Source organism: Dinoponera quadriceps, unplaced genomic scaffold (genome assembly GCF_001313825.1).
Source record: "Dinoponera quadriceps isolate SergipeBrazil2010 unplaced genomic scaffold, ASM131382v1 scaffold2600, whole genome shotgun sequence".
Lineage (NCBI taxonomy): Eukaryota > Metazoa > Arthropoda > Insecta > Hymenoptera > Formicidae > Dinoponera > Dinoponera quadriceps.
Window position 1 is genome coordinate 1,836,049 of NW_014556795.1, and position 15,936 is coordinate 1,851,984.

Here is a 15,936-nt window from a genome sequence, read left to right on the forward strand (position 1 = left end):
AGATTCGCGCGGAGACGCGTCGGTAATAAACAGAGCGCGTAATACGATGTCCCTGCGATTAAATCCTGCGGCGTAAAAGCCCACCTTAAACCAGCTGATCCCGGTACAAAGACGACGCAAGGACGGGACGCCTTAATGAAAACTATACGTCCCTAGATTAAGGTGGACGCTGGTCAGCCTTCGGACCCGGTAGATACGACCTGTCTTATGCAACTCGGGGGTGGGTTCTATGATGTCCGGCGTATTAGATGGAAGTTTCGGCCATTAATACCTAATATCATGCCGCCGGCAGTAAATCCTTTGTTGGTCATCTTTGACGGGGGACTTAGTGTGCCGTGCATCAAGAGACCTATCTATCAATCCGGGTATAACCTAATATTGCACTTTGATTAGCTTATTATGCTCGGCGAGTGCAATTTCAATATTACACCGAAGCTCGCGATCGAATTCACGCGAGATTCCCAATTAGAAATTATCACTTTATCGCTCCCGACCGTGAACCCCCCGAATTTTTCTCTCCACAGCGAGAACCAAGTGCGAGGTTGTTATTTTCTTAACGGAACTTTTTCACATCACGCGTCATCTGCAATTAAGACAAATTTCATTTCCATCAACACATCCCTGTACTCGTCCTGAATTGAAATTCTACATAACAATCACGACGGCATCTTTATTTAGGAGTAATTGCTACGCATATATTTCTATCTTTTATTTCCTACGTCACAACGGTTCCTCCGGCTCTCACACGTGACAGGTCGAGCCTACATTGTGCGACCCGAGCGCATAGCCACTGCCGTGAAATATAAAATTCGAGAAATCTCCTTAAACTGAACACTTAACAATCCTAGCGAATTATTAAACGGCGCTACTTAATAGATAAGTATATAGTGGATGAAATTGACAGAGAAATTTTCCCCTCGGTTCTTTTTTCAGCTTTCTCCCACCTTCTCCCCCCCCCCCTCTCTCTCTCTATCTATCACAGTCTTTCTCTTGCTCTCTCTCATCCCTCTCTTCCTTCTCGCACTCCATTTCCTCGGTTTCGCAGAAGTCTGGGATTATGACCTGGAGTGGGATAGACTCCCGGACTTAAGTCAGGGTTACACAAGGATCGCAGCTATTGTGCCATCGCACAGGTCCCATTGTCTCGGGATAGACGAGTGGATCTGCATATGCTTAGCGCCGGAGTTAAACTTCTCTCTCTCTCTCTCTCTCTACCCTTCCCCTCGTTCTCCCTCTGTCTTTCTTCTCCTCTCTTCTCTCGGCGATCTTCAATGCGCGCTTCGCGAATCATCCTACCCCCCTCGAATTTGGATTCTGAAACGCCAAAGACTATATACCTATTGTCAGCCGGATGTACGGAAATAGTGCTTCAGTCGAGACTACGGAACGATTTAAGGTTCTCATGAACTGAGCCCCCGCGAAGATGCCTTCGGTATCCCCGGTATGATTACGAATCGAATTAATCAGAGCCGCTGACGCGGCTCGCTCCGAAGAGATCGTAAAATATTTTACACCGCGCGCAACTTAAGAGATCAAGCAATTATATCGGAACGAGCGGAGGATCATACGAGGCATACGATGCGATACTCGAAATCGACGGGGAGTAAAACATTCTTACGCTTTTCAGAAAAATGTCTGAATATTCGTAGCTCCTTCTACAACGGCAGGATTCGTAGAAATGTCAAAAAGCAAATGTAAAATTCTCGGAAAATAGAGACGGGAGGGTAATTAAGGCGCAATCGCCAGCTAATTTACCCGCCGTAAATTCGTTACTCCATTGTTATCCGCGGTAAGAGGATTGTCGGGCGCGTTACTTCACGCAAACTCCTTTGTCTGTTGCAGCGAAAAATCTGCCGGTGCATTGTGTGGTGGAGACGATTCACAATATTGTGGAAAGTCATGTGAGCAACAGCCGCGAAAAATGGCGAAGTCCGCAAGTGGAGACGGACTCTTACGTTATTATTCCGGTAGCTATGCCCTTTCAGGTAAGACGTTACGTTCCCTTTTCAACTAACTATTGTTATATTTGTTCACGCGACACGATGGTCATATCTGTACTTATAACTGAGAAACTTATCTCGAATGCCGCTTATTGTTTTAAGCAATCGAACATTTCCACGTAACGAGAAACTTATTGCTCAATTCATTTCAGACTAAATTGCTATGCGACTTACTTGAAGATGTATACTAAGAAAAATTGTCGTTATTTTCGTAGCAAGTATAATATTTTTATAGTTTCAACCACAAAAATAGTAGTAACATGCATGTAAGGTTATTACCGCTACTATAGTAACGTTTACTGAAAATTTAGTTTCCCTGGCTAGAATTTTTTCGCCATGACGATTTATAGTTACAAATGCCAAATATTTTTCTCTCGGTGTAAAAGTAACGATGACTGTATATTAAAGAAAAAAAATTAAAATCTCTCTGCAAAAAACGCAGTGTACTGTTACTAGATATCTTTCATAGAAATTTTTCAAAGCGAATGGGATATCCTTTAGATTCATCGAAGGCTTGCGAAAGTTCGTCAGATCGCAAATAAGCGTATCGGCTCGAAGGATGAGTCACTTTACAGACGCTGACTCAGACAATTGCTTGAAAGGTGGCAGAAAGTGGAGGATAACGTTGACGGATATCCCCAACATGACATCTATTGTTTCGTGATTATTAAGAAAAAAAAAAAATACGCCTAAAAATGTGACGAACTACTGGAAGTCCCCAATAAATGATCGCGATATTAGCGAAAACGTATCTTTCGGCGTCCGAAGGAATCAATCTTTTTCGTCGACAGGACTTGGTGGGCGAGGCGCTCGTTCGTTTGGGATATTCCAGCGATCTGATACCGAGCGCCAGAGGGAGCATCGTTATACGGAATTGGAAACCCCTGCCGATGGAGAAGGTCGCCGACGGGCCATTACTGACGGTGGGCGACATCCTGGCCGAACTGACGTCGGTAGCGACCCTGAAAATTCAGGTGTACAGATCCAGACCGCCACCCCCTAGTCCAGCCGCTGAAGTTAGAAACAAATTGCTGAGGTTGCTGCTGTTGCACAGCCATACGCTACTCGTCTCCGCTGGATGCCCCTTGGACGAGGTACGGCTTATTCGATCTCTAACTTCCGAGCGTCTTCTGATGCGACGAATGCCGACTTGCTATTTAGCGAGAAACGTAAATCGAGCGATCTTTAAGCGGATCTTTCATCAATCTCTCGGTGGTGTAGCGATCGCCGAGGAAACATGCGTAGATTTTAATACCGTTGAAAGTAAAAAGGATTCTCCCGCGCGAGAGAAAGGAATATCCGAGTCGAATGTAAAGGCGCGTTTATTTAGATTGGAGGGCCTGGCTAAGTAACGGCGTACCGAGAGAATTTAAGGGCCATTCAAGGCGAGATCGGAGTAGGGAATATTCGTAGTAAGACGACCGCTTAAAAATGTATAAAATGTAAATCTAGCCAGAGAGTGTTTGTCGTCGGGGTACTTAATCTCATTAAGAAGTCCTCCGGCTCGGTACTCCCTAGTACCTCCCGCAAGAACGGCGGCGGTAATCTTCGGTGGATTCTTGCTCACGGCTCGCTGATCCTCCGCCTTGAATAAATGCTTTCTTGGTTTCGAGTTCACCCAGTCGGGAAGTCAACGCGCCGAATGTTTTCCGACCGATAATTTCCCCCTTCTCCTCGATTCCACACTTCTTGCAAACTCCCAGGCGATTTTATACACAGCATTCGTTTCCCAGTCAAATTGTGTATTTTCGGCGTTAACAATTGTTACCGAGGAGAGTCGTTCTCGAGAATTGATACAATCTCTCATTTCCCGCATTCTCTCCCCGACTTGTTCCGACGATTGTATTCTTCCGTAATACCACGAGATGAAACTGTACTTGAATTGTACGATCATCCGAAAAAATCCTTCATTACTTTACTCCGGAAAGGAATGATTTCTCGGACAATTTCCAAAATTAACCTACGCTTCGAATGCGTACAGCTGACGTCGACGGAAAAGTTACTAACGCCGCGCGAATTAGCGGCCTGCTCTCGAGCTCCGACGGAATCGAGAAGCGTAATCTCGACTGTTCCGGCTAACGCGACATTTTCTATCCCGGTGACTCCCCGGAAGACTTATCCCCGACCCCGATCGTCTCGATTTCGTTCCCCGAAGATTGAAATAGGTGCGCAATTTTTGCGGCCCGCTCGCGCAGACGTGCCCTTCCGACAGCGGAAGATCTCATAGCGTATGATAGGATTACCCTTTACTCAACCAAATTCGCAGCCTTCATCAAAAGCCCCCTCGATATCGGTACCGAGGGAGGAGGGGGGGGAGGAGGAGAGGTGCCCTGCCTCCTCCGGCATTATCTAAGTGCACTCTCTTTGAAGATCCCGCTACCCGCCCATCCCCGAACTTTAATGCCGCTCACGGTGGTCTATGATTACCAATTTTCCCCAGCAAACGTTTCTTGCTTGAGTTTCGTAGCCCGTCGGCTAATGGCGAACCGCTGTGATGGAGAACCGACGTCTCTCGCGTAGATTTGGACTAATCTGACGATGATGCACGAAGACGTGCCGCCGTCGAGCTCCTCCCCGCCACTCTCGCGCGATACTCTTCGGCAAACGCGTCTTTCCAACGATTCTCGCGCGAATTACTTCACGCTTGTCATTTACTACGAACTCTCAGCAAGGCTTAACGAGATTTCTTTTTTAATTCGACCGAGCCGGTTTAATTCGTTGCGCAAAATTGCAGAGAATATCTTCAGCGTTGGATCGGAGGATGCAACACGCGCAGAAGCGCCCGAGTTCAGAGGTCGACGATCGACTCGGTGTCAATGATTGACTTTTCGGGCCATTCGATTTGATAACTACTGGATTGTTCATTGATATGCAAAGGAGGATCGATACCACTTTTTATTAATATCATGTCACATTTTATTAATGTCGTGTATAGCCGTTATTTAACTATCTACGATATGTATAGTGGGAAAAGAATCGCTACGTTCGAGTAAATATTTGCTAAGGAATATTGAAGTGGTTTATTCGGGTTAAGTAAATATCACTGGAACATGGCACTTATTTTCTTTCGACACGTGTGTCAACGTGTACACATTTGTCGGGATTTTCCGGAAAAAGAAGAGAAAAAAGCCACGAGCGAGAATATAGACCGAATTGTTTCCCCGCAGGTTGAAAAATATTTGTAGAAAGTAAGCGATTGTATCGATACGGCGAAGTAAGAGAATAAAGTGCAGAGTTATGGGAAGCAGAAGTGCGCAAACGAGCCGTCTGTTCGAGGTTTGAGGAAGCCTCGAGAGGAGAGGAAAGGAAGAGATACTCACGGATAGGAGAAAAATACGGCGAGAGAGCCGTCGAAACGATCGTCGCGATACGCGCGTCGCCAATCGTCGCGGGCTCGCGGATTGTTTGATCAGGGTCTTGTGATCGCGATTGATTTACCACCACCGCCGCGGATCAGCCGATTGCCGAGTGCTCGTCACTCTTGAATAATAAATACGTGTAAATCAGGCTCGAATCGCGGCGCGTAACGTCTTCTCAGATAAGCCGCTCGTCCCGCTTTCGACGGCGCTCCGACTGTTTGCCGACCGATTTCTGAAATCTCGCGAGCGTCTGTCAGACTCGCGTCTCGCCTGCCTACCTGGAGTGATTAAGTGCGGTGTCGTAAAACTGAGGCGGATGAGGATTCGAGGAGGTGTCGGCCGTTGCGGCCGGATAATTGTCGCCTTGCAGCGTCTGACGTTACCAAGGTGGCACGGATACACGCGGCGGATTACCGCGTTATTAAAGTGGCGTCGAGCGCCTAATCCCTCTAGCCCGCGAGATATTTGTATTCGCATAAATCATCCCGGCCAGATAAGGTGCACGCACCATTTCCTGAGAGGCGAAACTTTTCCATAATCTGTCACGTTAATTCCGCGACGACGGTGAGACGAAAACGACATTAACGGCGACGCCTTGCAACGACTCGCGTCGCCTCCGTTCGCGTCAACACCGGTGAACGGAAGGACCGGTCTTTTAGGGAGAACTTTTATTCGTCCGATAAATCGGCAATTTTCCCTCTGATTTACGGCACCCCCTCCTTCCTCCCTGCTTCACCGCGGAGATAACGCGGTAATACGAGGAACCGGATTGCGCTTCTCGCTGACGCACGGCTGATAATCTCTCGGCAAATGATCGTTCTAGGAGCCTAAATGATGCACCGGTGCGTCAATAATATCATCGAACGTAGCTATTCGCGGCTTGTCGAGAGGACTGTGAATTACCGGCGTGGTACCGGCCCGGTACCAACTTTACTAGACGCCAGTATCGGTTTGATATCGGTGGGATCCCGGATTCGATCGAAAAATCCGTCGTGAAAATGATTCGGCCGAAGTCGAATCTTTTTAACCGCCGCGTGGTCCGCGCGAGAAGCGAGTCGACCTGTCATTCATATCGCCCGATTCGAAGGATCTCTGAGAGAGAACGTATCGTTTACCTTGCAGATGACCCTGCTGTCCCTCTGCCGAGGCGGCAACGATCTCTCGGAGGAGACGAAGAGGAACTTCGAGACGTGGTTGCAGCAGCAACAGATAGGCCTCGGCATAAACCCGATACCGCCGACTTCCAATCACCATCATCACCACACGCAAAGTCCGCAGCCCGACAGCGGCGGCTCGATCACACCCGGCAGCGGTCCCATCGGTCCGCCGCATCCGGCGCTGCTCCAGTACTCGCACAAGACCCGAATGAGGACCAGCTTCGACTCGGAACTCGAGCTGCCGCGTCTCCAGCGCTGGTTCGCCGAGAATCAACATCCGTCGCGCGAGCAGATCCAGCACTACGTCGCGGAATTGAACTCACTGGAGTCGCGCCGGGGCAGGAAGCCGCTGGACGCGAACAACGTCGTGTACTGGTTCAAAAACGCGAGAGCGGCCCAGAAGAGAGCCAGCATGAACGGATGCAGTCCGCCCGGGCTCAGCCCGAGAGGTGCCAGCATCGTCAGCGAGGACTGCACCGACGAGGAGGACGACACCAGGCAGCAGGTACGCGCCGCACCGGCCGAGACCGATCGAACGTAGGATTTCCTTGCGGGTTTCAGTGGCGAATATATCGACGTCCACTGACGTCCCGGATTCGCCGGACGTTTTTTTTTCATTTTTCAATAAATCACCACTTGAATAATGTACAGGTTATCTGCCGGCTCAACCGAAATATGGGGGATTCTGCGTGAAAAGAAAAACAAAATGTTGAGAATATCAAGTGAAATCTTCTCATACGAAGTTTCGTTCTCGAGAGAAACTGTTTGTAATATTTGTTGAGCGCGTGTGCAAGGTCAACTGAATCCAGACGTTAACGGCACGCGCACTTTGTGAGTAATCAAAGTGATTTTTCTCGAAGATAAAGCCTTGTATGAAAAAAATTTTATCGCGTAATTTCGACTCCTTCTTTTCATGTAGAATCACTCGTATTCCGGCTGTATCGTCGGTTATGGGATATCCTGTATTTCATTTTATCTGTACACTTCGAACTCCCAGTTGTATCTATTTCTATCCAGTTGTATCTTCAATAAAAACGGCTCCAATACTAATCTGAGATCTCTAGGCAATAAACAGACTCTGATCCTTTGATTGAAAATATTTGCGAAACAATTGCTGCCTTTAATGGGTTAAATATTCAGAAACTCGAGAAATTTCCCTCCCTCAAGTTATCCCCGAAAGAATCCCCAGGAAGAAGCAAATCGATAAATCCTAATAAGAAATGTTTCTAAATCCGGAAAAATTGTTAGCACGTTTTAACGAATGAATAATGATAGTAAATTATTTAAAGGCATCGTTTGCAACTCGGTGCATAAGAATATTGGGTCAGTCGAAAAATCCAGTTGAACTTTTTAGTCGAACGCAAATTTACTCTGGAAAGGAGTCATTTATCGATCAAATAATCGCCGTCGTTGTCTGTTATCCTTCGTCGACGTTCCGCAAGGCTAGTAACACTCGTGCATCTCATGAAAGTGAAAATCGAGACGGACGTTTTTCATTGACCCAATATGATAAATCGAGGCTTAGACGAACTCGGCAAAAAAGAACTCTAAAGGAACAAAGACCTCGACCGCTGCTTTCAGTCGACGTCGGGGTCACCCTGCCCTCCGAGCAGTCCACCCGTCGGTCCCTTGTCCTTGACCACAAGACCGGAGGACCAACAGCCGCCGTCGACGACCCCCTCGTCGGTGAAGCAGGAGGACGCGAGGGTGTCCTCCGGTTCCGAGGACGACGAGGCGAGGCACACGGGCCCCATCCCGCCGGGATTCTCGCTAGTGCCCAGCCCCATGTTCGGCCACGGCATAATGTACATGTCGCATTATCTGCCGCCGCGCGGCCCAACCGGCTGTCCCACCAGCATGCTGGCCGACGAGAGGAGGAAGAGAAACCGGACGTTCATCGATCCCGTGACGGAAGTGCCGAGACTGGAGTATTGGTTCAAACGCAGCACTCACCCGAGCCACGCGGTACGTAGAAATCGAGAGAGCGTGCCTCGTTATCGCGCTAATTTGTCCCTCCTTCGGCGACTGGGGGTGTTAAAGGGCGCGGGAAATTCCAACGGCGGATTAATGGAGCGCGCGTGGCCGGTGCTTCATTAAAGATACACCGTTAAAGAGGCTGGACGAGTAGATACGCACGACACAATTGCTCAATACGAATGCATCGCGATGCGAGTCACCTTGAAAGGCCCCGCGGAATCCTTCATGGAAAATGGCCAAATTTTCTGAAACCGTGCTCCGTGATAGTTCTCGATGAGTGGACCAAAAGTGTCAGTCTGAAGAGATTATAGTTTTTCAGAAAATTTGACCACTTTTCATAAGGATTCTGCGGTGTCCTTTCTCGGACGCTCCCGTCGTCGGACAGATTCGGCTCTAATCATCCCCCTCCCTTCCCCCCTGACGTGGCAATTTCGTCTGAAAGATGCTTTACGATCGGTCCGTAGCTCATTCTATCGTACACGGAGGAGTTGAACAAGATGCCCTATCGTCAGAAGTTTCCGCGTCTGGAGCCGAAGAACGTGCAATTCTGGTTCAAGAACCGCAGGGCCAAGAACAAGCGGCTGAAGATGGCTCTGTTTGAGGGCGAGTCACCGCAACAGCATCCATATCACGCAGACTAGTTAATTTCGTTAAGTAACGTTCGCTAGAGAGACGAGAAAAACAGCGAGAGGAACAAACGGCGCGCGCGCGCGCGCGCGTGGGCGCGACGAAATAAAGGGAAATCGTTAATCGACCTGTTACTCCTTACTACCGTTGACTACGCGGCTTTAACGCTTTATGGGCCGCACATTCATTGTAATTATCACGTAATAATTAATATAATTATTATGGACTTTCATGAGTGTAAATACGAGATGATGTCGAATAAAAGCTATACATCACAGCAGAGTCGTACTGTCGCATCCATTTCTCCTTCCTCAGGAATACGCTCTTCGCACGATAAATTAATTTCTCACCCTTTTAAGGCCCGCACATTAATCCCACTTGAGTAAAGAATGCTGTAATTTGGAGATCGTCTTAAAGGACGTTCCTAATGAAAGTTTTTTGGTCCGGATATAAAATCACCCGTCGAGAAGTAGGATTTTCTGAAAATACATTATCGTTCACGTCAGCACGTTTAAGATGTCAAAATGCGAGGACATTTAAATTGTTTTATTTAAAAGAAATATTTATTTGCCGCTTGTTTATAACAGAGTCGTTGAAGAGAACATCGGGCAAAATTTACGTAGAATATTCTTACATTATTTTACATTTTTTTCGCAAATAACTTTATATCAACCCGAGTGTTGACGACTTTGTTCTACGTACGATTATGCGTATATCGGTCTTTAGCCGGAGGGACATTATTTCAAAGATATTATTATATCGACGAAACCATTATGAACTTATTTGAACGATGGACGAAATGTGGAGAAAGCACAAAGTTTATATACACTGAGCCTCAAAGGGTTAAGGAAGGATCTTTGCATCAGAAAGTTTCGCAACAATTGTCTCCGGAGGAGAAGAATGGCGCGGAAGGTAAGAGTTGTGAAAACGATACTATGCTCTCTCGCTCTCGTTCGTTCGTTTTGCAAGGGGTGAGTACGATAAATTGTCGGCGTACGGTGTTTCGTGAATTTCGTAGAAACCTGTAATACACAAACGCGCGAGCGGATGTCGGTGCGTGCATGCGAAGCGCGCGCACAACTGTGATACTGTCTCCAAGTCTAGTAACGCACAAAGCAACCGCCCCGACCAAAATCTCGCAGCTAAGATAAGACAGCGGCGGTGCTTGTCATCGAGTCAACCCTAACTCAAACGTCACAATAGTCAATGAGTCTTTCTCTAAAAGCGACGCACTATCTATCTACTACTACGGCGCTACTCGGGCGTTCGCATCACTCGCGAGAGTTTCAGGACAGTAAGACCGCGGATGTGACAAGGTACGACGAGGAGGCCTAATAACGAGCGAAGCGGAAGTGCGCATTATTATGTGAATTAATAAAGAACGTCTCTGTCACGCTTAGAAATCCCCTCTTTTATTACATACCGGGTTCACCGACGATCGATTCGATGTTGATTTTTCGGGCCGTTCGATCTGATAATTATTGGATTTCTCATTGATATGCAAAGAAGAATCGACTACGTTGCCGACAGATTGTTCACATGACCATTGTGTTGATATCATGCCGACGTATGGTCGATATCTAACTATTTATGTAATATGTAGAAGACATCAGGTAAGTATCGACTGATTATTGACGATTTAGTCGGCGCTTAATTGTATCCATATATGAAATTAATGCGGGTGTAATATAAACTGGATAATGACTGGATCGTCAATATCTATATAATATCTTTTAGATACCGTGACTTATAAATTTACAGCAAAAAATCTCGTGTAAATAACGGTCCACTGAAATTTTTGTTCTTACTTTAGCAAGGTGAATATATTAAAAAATAATATGTCAGCAAGATAAATATATTAATTTCATATATATATATTTGTATATTTCTTAACATATTCCCGTGTTAAAGTAACACGAACATTTCAGCTGTTATTTACACAAAATGTCTCATTGCGTATCAAATCGAATGTTGATTTCTATGTGATTTCGACTTGACTTCGACATGATTTCGACAGGATTTTTCATCGATACGTGAAACCGGGATACCTTAACCACCGAATCTTTACTCGTTTCACACCCAGTCTCTCTCTCTCTCTCTCTCTCATTCGATCGGATGTCTCAACGAGCGCCATCCACCGTAAGACGTAGGCGTTCTTCTGGTGGGTTCGTGCAAGAAGCAAGACGATTAAGGTAAGATCGAATTCTCGAAGTAGTACGGATTTTCGAGAGCGACGAGCTCTCGGCTGCGTCGCGAAATAGAAGACTTTATGTACGTAGCGACGCGCAAAGATGATACCGAGGGGATATCACCGTCATCCATGATACGCACACAGGACCTGTGTCGTCCTGGCGGGCCCGCCGAGGTCGTTCTGGATTTAATGAGGATAGGCGGATTTGTCCAATTAAAACGTCTTACAAGGATCCATCCGGGTCGGCGCTCATTCGCAAAACATCGAATCTAGACTTTGCCACAACAGCCGCTTCTTATCCCCGCGCTACTCTACCTGCCTACCGTTATCCCTCTCGTTATCGTTATCGGGCTCCGGCTTCCAAAGCGAGTCGAGACTTCGAGAACGACGGCAAGGTAGACGGGGATTTATGAGGCTTGTTTCGCTTGTAAGTTGCCGGAATTCGCGAATGTCGTTTCAACGTCATTGAATAAAACGCAGCTCATAAACGACGGTGTGCGATTTTCTCCCGAGTTATCGGTGATTTCCTGAGAACAACGAATACAAGGTCACGATATCGAAGCGCAAGATGTATTTCAAAAATGTCCAAAGTGAAATTTGCTATCACCTGATCGTTCGAATTTATATATAGGGTGTTTCAGAAATAGATCGCCAAACTTTAAGAGCACATTCTACCCTGTTGCAAAGATGAAAAGAAACGTATATGAATGTCATATGAACGTCGATCCGGAAATGTTTCATTTCCAAATTACAAATTTTTTGTATTTACAGTAAATAATATTATAATAATTTCATCGATAAGCAGAGGAGAATCAATCGTACGCCTCGCACGTCCTCTCGATTTAATCCATGATGCATTGATATGAGGTATGCATTGATGCGGAAAGCAATCAGTTCAGCAATTTCTTTAATGAAATATTCTTACCAGAGTCTGTTGTAAATAAAAAGTTTATAATTTGCAAAAGAAATGTTTTTTTCTCTTTCCGAATCCACGTTCGCATGACTTTTCTTCATCCTTGCAGCGAACAGAATATACTCCTAAAATTTGGCGATTTATTTCTGAAACACCCTCTATATAAATCTGCACATATAGTATATTTCTGGTTACGAGACTTGAAGAGCGCGCATATTTGATGAGAATTTTAAAGTGAAAGGGAGAGAACGTTATTTTATATATGCGGTACACAGGAAACATTCGATGTAATATTTTTTTCAAGTGCTTGAAACGTTTTCTAATTATTTCACGAATGTACCACTCGGGCTGGAATATCAATTTTTTAACACTGTCATTCTTCGGAACTCCGTTTCTCTGTACGACGCGCGGCAGCCCCCAATTCGAAGGAAGTGAAAAGAGAGCAAGTTTGGTCGATCGGATAAGAAAATTGCTGCTGCGCCGAAGAGTGCGAAGAATCAAGAGGGAACAGTAAGATAGCGGCGGAGGGGGGAGGAGCAACGTCTTATGAAAATCTGAAAGTCAGCAGCCCGGAGGATCATCCCTCTATCTGATCTTAATTTGTCAGAGTGCGCGCAGACAATTTAAACCGCGCCATCCGTACTAAATCGTTATGAAAAATGGTCGGTTCGGTTAAGATTGGCCTTCTTCCTGTCATCGATGCTTGGAATAATGAAATTTCTCCTACGAAAAGACGTAGCGAGCATGATATCAGCAAGCGATGTCATCAACGTTTTCTAAAAAAAAAAAGAGCAAACTTTCGAAGATGTGATGCGATTTACGTCGCCTTTCCAATCGATCCGCATCTTTCTTATCACAACGTGGCTGATCAATTGCAAAAAATACGATGCAAATTTAACACCGTTAAATTATAGACGCGTGCATTCACGAGTCCCCCGCGGACAGGAATGGCTAATGATTACCGCTCAATAAGACGTGAATAAATTCAACCGGCGGACTGCACGGGCTGGCGACGATCGACAAATTGCGGAGCGGCCGAAAAGGATCCAGGATCACAACGAGCGCAACGCGGTGCAACGCGCGCTAGACATTGGCCCCTGCATTTCCGTGCAATCGTGCACGCGAAAAGTATCCGCGAGACGTGGGTACACGTCGCTTTAAAGGAGCATTGTGTGTGCTTTGGCATTCAGAGGACGTTCTTATCTGCCTATCCGGGGAGCTGTCAGCAAAGTTCCTGAATAATAACGGAGAGCTCGTGGAAGAGAGGGAGAGAGAGGGAGGGAGAGAAAGCGAGAGGGAGTTATAGGAAGAGGAGAAAGATAGAGAGAGAGAGAGAGAGAGAGAGAAGGAGACAGAGAGTGGGAGCTGCGCGGTTCTCCTATCAGCCACAGCTAGGATATGCCTAACTATTCTGTTTCCATGCGGCTGCCGGACGTTTCGTCGTAGATAATGTTGGCCAGGATGGTGAGATTGTTGGATGCTATTGATAAGGACCGAAAATGCCCTCACCGACGTTGAATCGGACTGTAACGAGCGAACGAGGCGAGTTTTACCGCGTAAAAACATCGTTGCCGTCGCTCGCTCATTTGTAGTCGCAGACGCAAGCGAGATACTTCGCGCGACGCGGCTCTTTCTGCGGTAATTTTTAAAACACACGGTATATATATAATGGCAAGTGACAAATTCCCCGTATGATTTCTCGGTGGCACGCGAACGATTCGGATTTTACTCGAGAAAAATCCAGACACATAGGCTTGATCATGCGCTGAAATATGTTAATCAATAATACATATAAATGCGATTTATGTTGCGTAATCTACTAAATGCAATGTCTGCGAATAAGAACTCGGCGAGGTGCATCCGGAAGGTGTGACGAGAAAGAGAACCTCTTCTTCTCTTCGAAAATCGGGGGAAAGGAACAACGGTAAAATAGTTGGAAGGGAAACCGGAGAACGATTCGGATGAAGTCACGAGATAGCGAGGAGGGGTTTGAGAATTCGAGAGCTCGCAAATTAGCCGCAGGATTGGCCTCATAATCCTTGAGGGATGCTACGCTTGGCGACGCGGCTTCCATCTTCTTGTCCTGCTCTCCTTTCCCCCGCTCTCTTTTCCTCTCGCTACTTCTCTCTCTTCTTCTTCCCTCCCCCCCCTCTCTCTCTCTCTTTCTCTCTCTCTCTCTTCCTTCACGAGGGTAGCTGATGAGGTCATATAAACGAACTCCAGTTTCCCCTTCTTATTCTTTAATCCCTACCCTCCCCCACTCGCGGCTATACTAAAAATTACGAGTAGCAAAGAGGACGAGCGGCTGAAGGCCAACGATTGAAAGTAATGAGCCGTGGAGGGAGAATCACCAAGGGGTAGGCCGTATTCTCCGCTGCAAGTAATCCGACGGTCGGGGATAATTAATCCCGTTAATTTATCGGCACCGATCCGGGACCACGATGCGACCACGTGTGAGGAAAGAATAATAATGCTGTCGAGCGTGAGGCGAACGTTTGCCTTCCTTTACGAGAAATCAAACAAATCGGTATACAATCGGTGTGTATCTCAACCGGAGGCAATTATCGATCATTGCACCAATAAGATGTCTAATGTAGGGAATTCAAGCGATTCGATTAATGCACACCGTTGACGGCAAATCGTGGATTGAAATTTCAACCATAGTCTGTGTAACTGAAAAGACAAATATAAAGATAAACGAAGCTAATATCTTGCGCAAGTTACATTCTTGTGAATTTCACATTCGCAAGAATCTAAACTCTAAATGATCCCGGGAAACACATTTGAAGAACGGGGGAGGACTCGACGTTCGCGCAGCTTTCCCCTTGGAGGTTAATAAAAAGAAGAGAAATCACAATTTTCACGGGGGGTTGCCCGTGCACGTATCTGAAGCCGTTCGTCGGAGATCGCGCGACAATAGATCCGATAGACCGTCTTAATTCAACGTAAGCTTCGACCACCTTAAAGGGCCGGCGGAATCGCGGTCACGGTACAACACCGTGATTCCGCACGGCAGCGACGACGTCTTAATTGATCTACAGCCGAATGTTACACGATCGGACGGGGTATTAAGCCTTGGAGAGTGGACGCTTAGTCGGTCATTGGCCAAGATCTATCGCGGGAGTAGAGCCCGCCGAGAGGAGATCATACCACTTAGCCCGCTCGACGCAGGAGCTCCTTTCGCGACCGTAAATAAAAGAAATCCTTGTAATGGCCTTTGGCGAAGATCCTTCTACCAGCCGCCCCTCGCCCGCCCGCCAGGACGCCTCACCCCGGTTATTAAGCCCGGGAGGCAGGCAACCCACCCCTATCAGAAGCTCGTAGGCCCGAGAACGGTCGGTCCAGCCAGCAGCCGCGGTTAATTCCTTAACCCTTATAGACTTCGAGAAAATTTAGGGACCCCCCCCGCCGCCGGTGGGACGAGGGAGCAGGGGGACGCTCGCGTATATAAACTGGCATAGCACGGGGGGCGGTGGAGGGAGGGGAGGACGAGCGCCGGCGGTTGGTAGTCTTGGAGAGAAACCGTGAGCCGAACCTGGAATACCAGGTGCTCCTGGGATCTTGGCGGCATCTTACGCCCGGACGATACATAATTTATGTCGCGCTCCGGTGGGCTTAAGACAGCATTAAGATCGACCGAGCACCAACATCTCCGCCACATCCGCCCCCTCCCTTCCTCTCGCCCCGCTCGACCTCGCGCGGGATCCACCGG

The 15,936-nt window shown here is 47.1% G+C and overlaps 1 protein-coding gene across 1 annotated transcript in view; it reads left to right on the forward strand.

The window, feature by feature from the left end:
• LOC106748291 overlaps positions 1 to 9,371 on the forward strand; it is a 56,129-nt gene extending 46,758 nt beyond the window's left edge. Inside the window, exons 3-7 of the mRNA XM_014626682.1 lie at positions 1,843 to 1,985; positions 2,792 to 3,094; positions 6,482 to 7,021; positions 8,098 to 8,481; positions 8,958 to 9,371. Of these exons, the coding sequence (XP_014482168.1) occupies positions 1,843 to 1,985; positions 2,792 to 3,094; positions 6,482 to 7,021; positions 8,098 to 8,481; positions 8,958 to 9,134 (1,547 nt within the window). The 3' untranslated portion in view covers positions 9,135 to 9,371. The remainder of the gene's footprint in view (positions 1 to 1,842; positions 1,986 to 2,791; positions 3,095 to 6,481; positions 7,022 to 8,097; positions 8,482 to 8,957) is intronic.
• The last annotated feature ends 6,565 nt before the right edge of the window (positions 9,372 to 15,936 follow it).